General features: G+C 46.3%; 1 protein-coding gene across 10 annotated transcripts in view; it reads right to left on the reverse strand.

Moving 5' to 3' along the window:
- The window catches only part of rfx3 (regulatory factor X, 3 (influences HLA class II expression)), a 667766-nt gene that overhangs the window by 8325 nt on the left and 645450 nt on the right, over positions 1–13991 (reverse strand). For all 10 annotated transcript variants that reach the window (XM_072516895.1, XM_072516900.1, XM_072516898.1 and 7 more), the window contains 2 exons: positions 5902–6055; positions 3745–3787 (listed from right to left, as the gene is read on the reverse strand). In XM_072516895.1, the coding sequence (XP_072372996.1) occupies positions 3745–3787; positions 5902–6055 (197 nt within the window). The remainder of the gene's footprint in view (positions 1–3744; positions 3788–5901; positions 6056–13991) is intronic.

Genomic DNA, 13991 nt, shown 5'->3' on the forward strand with positions numbered 1-13991 from the left:
ATAGATGAAACACAGTCTGGAAATAGTAATATGTTATGTTAAGAATAGTACAAAATTCTGAGTTGAGAAGTTGTTACAACAGCCAAATTCTACTGTTTATCATACGACCTCCAAAATGCATTAAGTCCTTGATAATACATTCCTACCCAAGTTATATTATAACATTGTCAGCTTGATTCAGCTGCGAGCACTCGATTTCAGACAGGTGTGGCTGTAGTTCTATTCCAGGACCTGACCGCACAATCTGGGCTGACTTAAGTGCTATAACTAAGGTATTGTAATATTTTCATGCGTGTCCCCGCCCTTTGGATGATATTAAATCCACATCTTACTGCCTATTTCAGTGGCTAATGTAGACATTAAAAGACTCCATGGCACAGTTTGAAAAAAGTGCAAATGGTCTTGGACAGAATTCTTCCAATATCACAAAATGTAGTTCACTGGGGGTTTATTGCATTAATACTTGTGGAACCTTGTGGAGTACAAATTGGTATCCATGTTTACCCACATAACAACAGTAACTGCAGAAAATAATTTATTCTCTATCGAGTGCTTGGGGACATTTGAGAGATTGAGGGTGAAATCTGAAAGCCAACTCAAAATGTGTGACATTTCCATTCATAGATGGGATGGCTGGCCATTTGTGGTCACACAATGGCATTACAATTAGATATTCAAGGTTGAGGAGGCCAGACAAACATGTGGTGGGGAGGGCAGGAAGTCGATGACACCACCACAACCTCATAGGGTTGAAGATCTGGGCACAAAATTAAAGGACATCCTGGTAGACATTCAAGTGAGCAACATCTGGCTGTTTGTGTGGATGTCTTGAGACTACAGCTGCAATTAGAATCTTCTGATCTTACTCACCATGAATAACTTTAAACAGTGTTCTCCCCTCAGTCACTTTTGACCTTCCCTCTGTCAGCATCGACACTCACCCTATCACGCTCTGTCTTTGTTAACCTTGAGCTACCCACCATCACCTTTGCTCCATGTCCATTCACCCTAGACCTGTGCCTGTCTGACATCCTTGGACTTCCCGGAGTTGGCCTTCCCTGTATAACCCTATGGTCCAACTTCCTCCATCTATTCCCCATGAGATTATGTGGGGCTGCCAATTCATTCCTCCCTACCTCCCTAGGTTAGCCAAATACTCCAGGAAGATTGTCTCACCAGCAAGCCAGGTCTAAGCAGTTGTGAATATGAAGGCATGTGCTTCTCTTTTTTAAAAAAAATGTTTTATTGAGGTGTTTCTTTGGCATTTTAACAGCAACAAAATCAACAATATACATAACAAGGAAAATATAAACATAGTGCAGATTCCACCTCCCTCTCCCACAGGTCTTGCCTTTACTTACCCCTCTAACCTACGCTAACCTAACCCCCCCCTTCTGCTGACGATTATAAATGCTGCGATGATATATAAAATTATGAAGCGAATAGATAGGATAGATGTGGGCAGGTTGTTTCCACTGGCGGGTGAAAGCAGAACTAGGGGGCATAGCCTCAAAATAAGGGGAAGTAGATTTAGGACTGAGTTTAGGAGGAACTTCTTCACCCAAAGGGTTGTGAATCTATGGAATTCTTTGCCCAGTGAAGCAGAAGAGGCTCCTTCATTAAATGTTTTTAAGATAAAGATAGATAGTTTTTTGAAGAATAAAGGGATTAAGGGTTATGGTGTTCGGGCCGGAAAGTGGAGCTGAGTCCACAAAAGATAAGCCATGATCTCACTGAATAGCGGAGCAGTCTCGAGGGGCCAGATGGCCTACTCCTGCTCCTAGTTCTTATGTTCTTATTAGTTCTCTGCGAGGAAGTCGACGAATGGTTGCCACCTCCGGGCGAACCCCAGCAGAGACCCTCTCATGGCGAAATTAATTTTCTCCAGGCAGAGCAAGCCTGCCATGTCTGAAAGCCAGGTCTCCGTTTTCGGGGGCTTTGTGTCCCTCCATGCCAGCAAAATGCACCTCCAGGCTACCAGGGAAGCAAAGGCCAGAACGTCCGCCTCTTTCTCCTCCTGGATTCCCGGGTCCTGCGATACCCCAAAAATCGCCACCTCCGGACTCATTGCCACCCTCATATTTAATACTGTGGACATGGCGTCAGCAAACCCCTGCCAAAATCCCCTCAGTTTTGGACATACCCAGAACATATGGACATGGTTTGCTGCCCCCCCTCGCACACCTATCCTCCACTCCAAAGAATCTGCTCATCCGGGCCACTGTCATGTGAGCCCGGTGAACAACCTTGAATTGGATCAGGCTGAGCCTGGCACAAGTTGTGATGTGCTTCTCATTTGATGACTGCTTAATTCAAAAGGTACACTTAATTTTGGCGAAGCTGCATTTTAATGAGTATGCTTGGCATGTTAATGTTATAGAAACAGGTTCCTTACGCCACCAACTTAATACTGTTAGCGTCCTGTTTGATGTTATAATTGGATGGGGAGATCCCTGAATGGAACAATGGCTCAAAAGACAATGAGTGAGATTCGGCAGCCAGCGACACCGGAACCGCGAAGCGCGATTGAGCTAGAATCGCACGTCAGCCAAAAATAGAGGCCAGCACTAGGCGCTCAACGGATGCTACGCTCTGGTGCCTGAACAGCGGTGTGAATGTGTTCCACGGCGCACACCGGCGTGGGCATCCAAATTGTACAGTAAATGCTGTTGGCATATCATGAACGGGCCTGATCCGGCAATGTCTGGGCCCCTTGCGATGCTCTGCCTCTGCCAGGAGGAATTACTGACAGCGCGGTTCACTTGTGGTATTTAAAATCGGGAAACAGGGTGCGTGGCTGCTGAGGGAGATTAAAGGGGATATGAAAAGTGTCCAACATCACTATAGTGTGCTGTCAGTTGTGCCACTGGCTGGGGGGCTTCTGCCAGGTCTGGGGAGTAGTGAGGGGCAGCCAGCAGGTGGGCCATGTGGCAAGGTTCGAAGTGCATGGACCATCGCCTTAGCCTGCAAGGCAGCCATGCCGCTGAATGCCCACTGTGAACTTAGCACCACTGGTCGTATGGGTGCGTCTCGAGGCACCTATACGATGACAAATCTGGACTCGAAACGTTCGCTCTTTTCTCTCCTTACAGATGCTGCCAGACCTGCTGAGATTTTCCAGCATTTTCTCTTTTGGTTTCAGATTCCAGCATCCGCAGAAATTTGCTTTTATCCAGCATCCAATATACACACACCATGACAATTATCCATTGAAACAAAAAAATACATTTACCACATTCCTGAATATTTTTGAAAATGAATCATTAATAGAATTAAATAAACAATTAACAATTGAGAAAGTTACGTGATGGACATCATTGATACTGCTGAGCTGATGTGTACATTAGCTCTGACAAGAATATCAAAGAAACGAGTGATACCCATAAGATTAAATAAATAGGCCACAAACACCACATTACTTTGGCTATTTTACATACAAAAACAATTGTTGCAATTGTTTGTCCTAATGACACTTGAGTAACGCACATTTCACGCTTGTTAAAGAACAACTGTAAATCAGTCAGTCTGTTGTAATATTGCCAATTCATTTATGCTGTTGCTATACATCAATCATACAAATGATGCAGTCATTCTAATGCTTAAAGTTTGTAAAATATGCAATTGCATACAGGTTTACCAATGATAACAATTGTGAAGCAGTGACATTTAAAAATAAAGACAGTGGTGACTTTACTGGTGCAATACATTACCAACTTTTGTAATAATTGTACATCCCCAACTTACCTTTATCCATGTTTATTGGAGACATACCACTTAGATCAGTAAACTGAAACACAAACAAGTTACATTTATGAATCTCAAATAATAATAATAATACTCTTTTGTCACAAGTATGAAGTTACTGTGAAAAGCCCCTAGTTGCCACATTCCGGCGCCTGTTCGGGTAAGTTGGTACGGGAATTCAACCCGCGCTGCTGGCCTTGTTCTGCATTGCAAACCAGCTGTCTAGCCCACTGAGTTGTTAGAAAAACATAAACAAGCCTGATTCATTCATGGGTCGTGGATATCGCTGGCAAGACCAGAATTTATTGCTCACCCCTAATTACCCTTGAGCAGAAAGTGGTAATGAACCGCAAAAGCTTAAGTATAGTAGGTTTAACCACAGTGCTGTCAGGGCAGGAGTTGGACTTTGATTCAGTGGCAATGAAGGAACAGTGATATACTTCCAAGTCAGGATAATGTATGACCTGGAAGGAAATTTGCAGGGGGTGGTGTTCCCATATACCTGCAGCACTTAGCAAGCCTCCTATGTCCATTGGAGGCATCCACCCCCTACATCCCAAGGTAACCCAATCCCCCCACCCATTATCCTGACCAGTCTACTAGCCAGGGCCCATCAATGCAATAATCTCCTCTTATTCAGGGACTGGCTGTAGTCACAGCATTAGACACTGCTTGAACCTGGTGCTGCTGGGACTACAGAGCTGGCAGCCAATCAGGTTGGCCAGCTGCTCTCTAAGGCAGATCTTCCTCCCCATATTGGGCGGAAATCATGCCGAACTAATTAACCCCCCCCCCCCCCCCCCCCCCAAAGCATAAAATGACTGGCGGGCAGAGTTTTGTCCATCATTTTAGTTGAAGGGTGGCCATAAACCGAGCCTACTGTTTCTACTGTGTGCTGGTGTTGGGAGGGATTGAATGTTGGACTTTGTCCTGGATGGTGTTGAGTTTCTGGAATGTTGTTGGAGCTGCAGTCATCCAGACAAGTAGGGAATATTTCATCGGACTATTAATCTAAGCCTTGTAGATGGTGGACAGGCTTTGATGAGTCAGGAGGGGAGTTACTTCCCTCAGAATACCCAGCCTCTGACCTGCTCCTGTAGTCACAGTATTTATATAGCTTATCCATGTCCAGGTGATCCAGGTAAAGAGAGTCTCATTAACACCTGACTTGTCTACTTCACTGGCTCGGTGTTGGGGTTATGAATCCAAATGTAAATGGTTGACACTATCGTGGTTGTTCCTCTGCTTGTCTCAATCCCTTCACTGCCTCTTATCTGACATCATGGCATAGATGCGGTGCAAAATCCTTCTGTTAAACTTTTGCAAGACTGAAACTATTATCTTCAGCCTTTCCATAAACCTCGTAGCTTTCCTGTCAACTCTACCTCAATATCTAAGATTGAACCAGAATTTTTGCAACCCTTATGTCCTTCTTGATTGATCTGTGATGCTGACTCCAAATCACATTCGTCACAAAGTCTACCCTACTTCCACCTTTGTAACATCACCAGTCTCCAGCGATGTGTCAGCCCATTTGTAGCCAAAACCCTCATTCAAGCCTTTATCACCTCCAGTTTCAAATATTCCAGACTAGCCTTCTGTTTGGCATCAGTCTGCTGAACTACTTTGGCTACTGGTTCCCCAACATTTCAAATTTTCATCTTCATGTTTAAATCCCTTCATGGCCTCACCCTTTTCCATCTCCGTAACAACTGTAGCATTTCAGATTTTTCACATTTATGCTGTATGCATTATCAACAGAAATTGCCATAAAAACATTGTTTTATAAATTTATGTCTTTACATATGTCTTAACACTTAACTTGGAATTATCCTCAAGGTAGGAAATAGAAGAAAAAGAGCAACAGAAAAGGAAGAAAAGCAAAAAACTGGAAGCATTTGAGCACTTTGGGCAGAAGATGGAGATGTGTCTAAGCTCCATGGATCTGTTTTATACATGAGTTCTCATATGTGTAGTCATCATGGCACAAATATAAAGATATTCAGATGGATTTAAAAGGGTATTGGAGGTCTGTTTTCCTTTCGGGAACCACTAAACATGCTCAGACATTTTTGTGAAAGATGATTGCTGAATAGTTTTGAAGTTAATAGCAAAAGAAAAACTGTTTTCAAAGTTTCATGCCTTTTAAATTCTTACCTCTCCCATCACTGCTATGGGTGTTTCCCCAGTAGCTTGAGCCACCCTGTGCTCCACCAGATAAAACATATACTCATCATAGAGCAGACGTATCAGATGGAAAGAACCAAAACTTGCTGCACTCCGTAGGGTCAGGTCTCGAATAACCATGGAACTGTTGGAACAATGGAAGTATGAGGCTACATGATCTTTGCTTTTACAAATGCCTAATTAGCCAGCAGCTAATTTAGTAATTCTAGGTCAGAATAAGTGTATATATGTAAAACTGAGTTACACAAAACCAGCATCCAAATTCAAACAAAGAGAAAATGCTGGAAAATCTCAGCAGTTATGGCAGCATTTGTAGGGAGAGAAAAGAGCTAAAATTTCGAGTCCAGATGACCCTTTGTCAAAGCTCCAAATTCAACCCTTGCTCTGTCTCATCTTGGATAGCAATGAGGTGCTACCATTGATTCACTGTTCCTGAGCTTTACTTTTATGGTGTTGTTACTGTCGCTGTGTTGGTACTAAAACAGTAAGTTAGGAATAACCAGCTTTAAAATCATTTTGTGAAGATTGCATTGTAAACAATTTGTCCAATCTATTTTAATATTGATTGATCAATGAATAAATATCTTGGCTTCCAATGCAATGCCAATACATTTTTATCCTCAAGCACCAGCCTTTTTTCATACCTTCACTTTTGTATGTAATTGTTAACTAAATAAAACATTTCAATTATTATTTTTATAAAAAAATTTAGAGTACCCAATTCTCCAAATTAAGAGGCAATTTGGCATGGCCAATCCACCTAACCTGCACATCCTTTTGGGTTGTGGGGGTGAGACCCACACAGACACGGGGAGAATGTGCAAACTCCACACGGACAGTGACCCGGGGTCAAGGTCAAACCCGGGTCCTCGGTGCAGTGATGCAGCAGTGCTAACCATTGCGCCACAGTGCTGTCCCCAAGCATTTCAATTATAATGTCATACCAATGAATATGTCATAAATATTCAACAGTTTGCATCTCAATATGGGATAATTCGTTTTTTTCTGAAATTTTTTGTTAATAGTGTGATTGTATTTTCCTAATTTATTTGCTAGATGCTAATGACATTTCTAGCATAAATTGAATAGGTCCAAATAGTTTTATACAATTTTCTCAAAAGAACAAGAATCCAATCTTTCCTCAGTCCATCTTTACTTGGCATTTAAAAGAGATGAAATGTAAATGTTAGGCTTGAACATGGTTCACTTCAATAATTCCCCAGATGCACTTGGCTAACTTTCAAAAGAACAATTTTAAAGAGGTATTTCCAAGTAACTAATTACAGAAACATATTAGCGAGGCCGTGAGACCAAGGCTGAATATCTTCTGAGCTGGGAATGTGTATGATGAAAGAACACCCAAATGAGAGAAAACATTAATTGGATTTACTGATTACATGTATGTTCAGCACATATGCAGGATGGAAAATATTGTTTCTAAAATTAAAAAATGCATACATTTTCAGAGGACCAAAATTAATCTTCACTATGTCCACCTCACTATTGAGAGGCAGATACCATCAGAGCTTGCAGCCCATACCAACTGGCCGTACCAGTACATGCCAGTGTTCATGCTTCACTTTGGTCTCTTCCTATCTGAAAATGAAAATGAAATGAAAATCGCTTATTGTCACAAGTAGGCTTCAAATGAAGTTACTGTGAAAAGCCCCTAGTCGCCATATTCCGGCGCCTGTTCGGGGAGGCTGGTACGGGGATTGAACCGTGCTGCTGGCCTGCCTTGGTCTGCTTTAAAAGCCAGCTCTTTAGCCCTGTGCTAAACCAGTCCCTTGTATCTTTCCCTGGTCTAAACCTTGCATGGTAATCTTCTATTTCTGAAAACCAGCCTGAATGGAGAAGGTTCAGAAGGGAGGTGAAAAAGCAAATAAGAGAAGCAAAGAGGGATTATGAGAAAAAACTGTCAGTCAAAAAAAGGCAATTCCAAAGTCTTCTATAAGCAGATAAATAGTAAAAGGGTGGCAAAAGGAGTACGGACGATTAGGAACCAAAAAGGCAATTTCCTCTTGGAGGCAGGAACATGGCTGAGGTATTAAGTGAATATTTTGCATCTGTCTTTACCAAGGTAGCAGATGCCATGGTGACAGGAGGAAACTAGGTCATGAGATGGGTTCAAAATTGATAAGGAAAAGCTATTGGATAAACTGTCAGTGCTTAAATTTGACAAGACATCAGGACCGGATGGGATGCATCCAAGGCTACTGGAGAATTTGAGAGTGGAAACTGGGGTTCAGTGTGGAAGGCAACATATCGGGGGGAATGGCTGAGGGGTGGTGCTGGATTTGGGGGGGGAGGGGGGAACATGAGGAGGGTGGAGGTGAAGTGCAATTCAGGGTCACCATGTAGCCTGTTGGATTTGGATGGACATGGGAACACTCATCTTGATAGCATGTCTTCTCTTTGCCCTCCCCTTCAGAGAATGAATTTCAGAGTACACAGGTGCATCTACGCTGTGATAGATGCCCTAAGTGCCCGGACAGCAGACTATATAAACTTAGTCTGGACCAGGCACACCAGGATGCCGGGCATCAGGATTTGCCACCATCGTTGGCATGCCCCAGGTCCAGGGGGCGATCGATGGCACATGTCTCCCTTGGAGCACTGGCTCATCAAGGGGTGCCCTTCATCAATCGGAAGGGCATCCACTCCCTGAATGTGCAGTTGGTTGTAACCACCAGTGCACATCATGCATTTCTGCACCCGATATTTAGGCAGTGTGCACGACGCATACATCCTGGCAAACTTGTCGGTTCCCAGCAACTTTGAGGCACTCCTTCGGGTGAGGGGTTGGCTCTTGGCTGACAAGGGTTACCCACTGAGGTCTTGGCTAATGACGTCTGTCCGAAGATCCCAGACCGAAGCGGAGAACAGCTTTAACAACACCGATGCAGCTACCAGGAGCGTCATTAAGCAGTGCATAGGCGTCCTCAAGATGTGCTTCCAATGCCTGGACTGCTCCGGTGAGGCACACCAATATAGCCCCAGGAGGGTCTCTAACATCTTGCTGGCATGCTGCGTCCTGCACATTGCACAGCAGAGGGGGACATGCTGGAGAAGGAGGAATGCCAGGCCTCATCTGATGAGGAGGATGGCCAAGAAGAACTGGCATGGAGCCTGGGCTGGCATGGCTCCAGGGCTGCCGCACACAGGCCAACCTCATCACTGTCAGATTTGCCAACTAAGAGGCCTGGCCAGCGGAGGCTCTGCCACCCTGTCACACCTCTCCATACTCTCCCCACGCATCTGTGGTGCCCCCTTTCACATCACCGCTCACATCCTCCACTCTCCCTTCACTCCATCCCACCCTCCCAGCACCCCCTCCCCCCTCTGGAGATCCTACCAGCATCACAACAGAGTGTTGGCCCGGGCAGGCAGTATCAGCAGGTCTTGTCCAGGGGATGGAGGATGATGACATCTCGCTGTCTGGTGCTCCTTATCGGTTGACAAAGTCCTACTTTCAGGATCATCTTGCACTGTCTGCCCGGGTGATCCCTGCATGTGTGCTGGCCATTTCATCTCACGGCCCCATATATTCTTTGGGGTGGTGGGTCGCGGTTATGGAGATGATGAGCAGTGATGGGTCACTCTTTGGGCAAGCCTACTTATGTGCTGGACCCGTGCCAACATAACTGGTGTCCAACTTCCTTATTTTACGTGGTCTACCGCTCCTTCTAGGTATGATGCCAGACAGCATATCAGACGTGGAGGCGGTCTGCTGCGTATCTTGCCCTCTGACCGGAGATGCCTTTGGCAGCTGTGCTCTGGAGAGATGAGATCTGGATGGGCCTGGCCGACTTTCAGGTGTCACAGGTGATGAGGTGCCACCCTATTTGCCCACTGCCCATCAGATGCGCCAGTGTCTGGTGGGGGGGTTCAGAAGCGCTGAGGTAATCCAGCACCTCCCCTGCGGGTGGCAGCTTCTTCCTCCCTTGGGGTGCTCGATGGCCCCCGGCCTCCTCCATGGGATGGATGTGATGCTGGTGATCTTTGGGTGCCCACTCTCGTCTCAACCAAGGCCTCGATGCCCTCAACCATGGAGTACAGAGGCTGGGCCACGTCCCTCATCGAGTGAGTCATGTCCCTCTGTGCCTTGGTCATGTCTCTCTCTGTGTCTAACCTAGCTCAGTCAGCCCCTGCCCAATGCTCTCGACACCCTCGGCCATGACCCGCTGTGACTGGGCCAAGCTCTGTAGTGCTGCAGCAATGTCCATGTGGGCCCGGTACATGGCTGCCTGTTACTGGGTTCCCCTGTCCTGAGCTTCAGCCATCGACTGCACAGTGTGCCCCAAACCTTGGATGTCTTTGTTGTGACTTTTTGACCCAAGGCTTCCACCGTGGATGCCACCCGTTCAGTGTTGGCATGAGCATCATGCATTGTTGGTACGATCTCCTGCACCTGAAGATGGTTGGACCCCTGTAATTGCAGGTGCTGGAAAGTTGCTGAGACCCTCTCCTGTAGATCCTGGCTCTGCGCCTGCATCTCCACCAGTGATGCTATCATATTTTCCAGAAGCGCGATATCTGCCCGGACGACAGCTGGTTCCTGGGATTGGGCAGCTCTCTGACTGTCCGCTTCCTCGGGAGTCCCTGGGCGGGATACTCTCACCCCGGGGCCAGGCCGGAGAATCGCCGGGACCGACGCGAACCGCGCCACGCCGCCCCAACGCTGTTCTGGTCATTCTCCGGAGAGCGGAGAATCGGCGCCATTGACGCCGGCGCAGCGCCAGTCGCGGGCCGTTCTACGGGGCCCCGCCCGGCGATTCTCGGCCTGGGATGGGCCGAGCGGCCACGCCCAAAACAACGAGTATCCCGCCGGAGCCGTTCACACCTGCTTTTAACCGGCGGGACCTCAGTGTGGATGCATCCGGGGGCGGCCGGATTTGGGGGGGGGGGGTGGAGAGAGGGGGGTCCGACCCGGGGGTGGGACCTGCGCTGTGGCCTGGCCCGTGATAAATGACCTGGAGGAGGGCGTAGAAGGAGTAAATTGCAGATGACACTAAAGTCGGTGGAGCTGTGGACAGTGCGGAAGGATGTTGCAGGTTACAGAGGGACATAGATAAGCTGCGAAGCTGGGCTGAGGAATGGCAAATGGAGTTTAATGCAGAAAAGTGTGAGGTGATTCATTTTGGAAGGAGTAACAGGAATACAGAGTACTGGGCTAATGGTAAGGTTCTTGGCAGTGTGGATGAGCAGAGAGATCTCGGTGTCCATGTACATAGATCCCTGAAAGTTGCCACCCAGGTTCAAGGGTTGTTAAGAAGGCGTATGGTGTGTTAGCTTTTATTGGTAGAGGGATTGAGTTTCGGAGCCATAAGGTCATGTTGCAGCTGTACAAAACTCTGATGAAAAAGCCGGCGCCGCCCCCGCACCGGTGCTCTGCCTGGTGGGGGGATAGCAGCATGTAAAACTCCTGGCATTCCCGACATAAATGGCTGGGTCCATGGCCGCGCATGCACTGGCGAAGACCTGCAGTGGTCGCGCTGTACAACATGGACCCGGCCTGTCAGATAGTGCCCCCCTGTAACCCCCTCGGACCATCCCCAGCAGCCCCCGCCGAAGCCCCCTGACCAACGGAACTGCTCCCCCCCTGACTGTGGCGGCGCTGGACACAGTCTAGAGCCGCCACGCGAGGTTGACGAAAACGCAGAGCACACGTGTCCCGCGCCGTCGGGAAGTCAGCGCACCCGGGGCATAGCATCAGGGGGAGGCCTTCAGGTGATATCCTGAGGCCGTCCCAACGGCTTGCGTCGTACTCCCCGATGACCCTGTTTTTGAGAGGGCACCTCCCCCGATTTCGGCGTCAGAAAGGGATCCTCCGCCCGACAGCTGATTACGATATCGGCGTCGGGCAACGGAGAATCCCACATCTAGTCTCCCAAACGGAGAATGTCACCCAGTGAGTAATGGTTTATGGATATTTTTGGGGCCAGAGGAAGGTTTGTTGTGGAGTTCTTCCTGGTTGTTGGCAGGGCCCTGAGGATAATTCAGAGGCAGCAGGGAACGGGGCCGGAAGTCTGATCTAGACCTTGGCGTGCAGGGCACAATTTCAAAGTTTGCAGATGACACAAAACTTGAAGCATTGTAAACTGTGAAGAGGACAGTGTAGAGCTTCAAAAGGACAGACAAGTTGGTGGGATGGACAGACAGGTGGCAGGTGAAGTTCAATGTGGAGAAATGTGAAGTGATTAATTTTAGTAGTAAGAACATGGAGAGAAAATATAAAATAAGAGGTACAACTCTAAAGGCTGTGCAGGAGCAGAGGGATCTTTCTGTGTGCATATATGCATAAGTATTAAAGCTGGCAGGGTAGGTGGAGAGAGCTTCCGTATCCTAGGCTTTATTAATCGTGGCACACAGTATAAGAACAAGGAGGTTATGCTGAACTTGTTAGAACTTAGTTGGAGCACTGTGTACAGTTCTGGGCACCACACTTTAGGAAGTTTAGTAAATGCATTGGAGAGAGTGCAAAGAGAGCTTTACATGAATGGTTCCAGGGGTGAGAAACTTCTGTTATGAAGATAAATTGGAGAAGTTGGGACTGTTATCCTTGGAGATGGCGAAGAGGATATTTGATCGTGGTGTTCAAAATCATGAGGGGCTGGATAGAGTAGATAGGGAGAAACTGTTCCTGTTCGTAAAAGGATCGAGAATGAGAGGGCACAGATTTAAAGTGATTTGCAAAAGAAGCAAATGTGAAGTGAGAAAAATGTTTTTACATAATGAGTGGTTCAGTTCTGGAATGCACTGCCTGGAAGTGTGTGGTAGAGGAAGGTTCAATCAAGGCATTCAAACGGCCATTAGACAATTATCTATTTGAATAGAAACAATGCGCAGGGTTGCAGAAAAATGGCACGAAGTCCGAATTCTCATTTGGAGAGCCAATAAAGACACAATGGGCTGAATGGCCTTCTTCTGCACCATAACAATTCTGTGATTCTCTGAATTCTTTCTTTCTCATATGCTTGTCTAGTTTCACCTCAACCAGCTACTTGCTTCAATCACTGCCTGTGGTAGTGAATTCCACATTCTCACCATTCTGTGGGTTAAAAAAATTCTTCTGACCTCTCTATTAGGTTTTTTGGTGACTGGTCAATATTAATGGCCTCAAGTTATGCTCTTCTCAACAAGAAAAGAGTCCCTCCAGATTAACTCTATTAAATCTCTCATAATTTTAAAGACCTCCATTAGTCATTTTGCAGCCCTTTGTCAAGAAAAAAGAGAGACTCAACCCTTGTAAATCTTCTGTGCACTCTTGTCATGGGAATGTCACTTTAAGAAATGATTGTCTGCTCAAGTGGCTGCAGTGATGTCAGAGTGTGGGTGGAGTTGAGCTCTGGCTCTGCTTTTTACTTTCGCTTTAGGCTGTTTGCTACAGAGTGCGTTTAGTTTCATTTTCAGAGAGAAGAGCTGCAGTGAAAGCCAGCAGATGTGCATGGATCTCTCTACAAGCTAAAGAGTGTTCATTTGGATGATTTCAAAGTGATAACTGCTCTCAGTAGAGAATTTAAACCTGATCTCTGTGTTAAAAAGGGTCTTTTGTCTTCCGGATGTTGTTTGGGAATTTATTAAAGGTTATGTATAGAGTAATAATAATATAATCGCTTATTGTCACAAGTAGACTTCAATGTAGTTACTGTGAAAAGCCCCTAGTCGCCACATTCCGGCACCTGTTCGGGGAGGCTGGAACTGGAATTGAACCCGCACTGCTGGTCTTGTTCTGCATTACAAGCCAGCTGTCTTAGCCCACTGTGCTAACCCAACCTTTCCAGAGCCATGATGACCAGCCCCTCTGTATTCAGTACTGTATTCTTTGGTATTTATTGGTGTTGATAGTTGTTAAGATGTTTACTGTGGGTTTGTAAAGTGTTAATTGGTTTCATAAATAAACATTGTTTTAATTTAAAAGTACTGTAGTACTCACACCTGTAGAGTGGGCCCGTGTGTTCCCCATCACCACAATCTATTCAAAGTTGTAGGTCAAGTGAACTCCATGATGCACTTTGGGGCTCCCTAAACCCTGGCCCAAAACAACTCTCTTCAGTGCC

This window comes from Scyliorhinus torazame, chromosome 9, assembly GCF_047496885.1.
Source record: "Scyliorhinus torazame isolate Kashiwa2021f chromosome 9, sScyTor2.1, whole genome shotgun sequence".
NCBI lineage: Eukaryota > Metazoa > Chordata > Chondrichthyes > Carcharhiniformes > Scyliorhinidae > Scyliorhinus > Scyliorhinus torazame.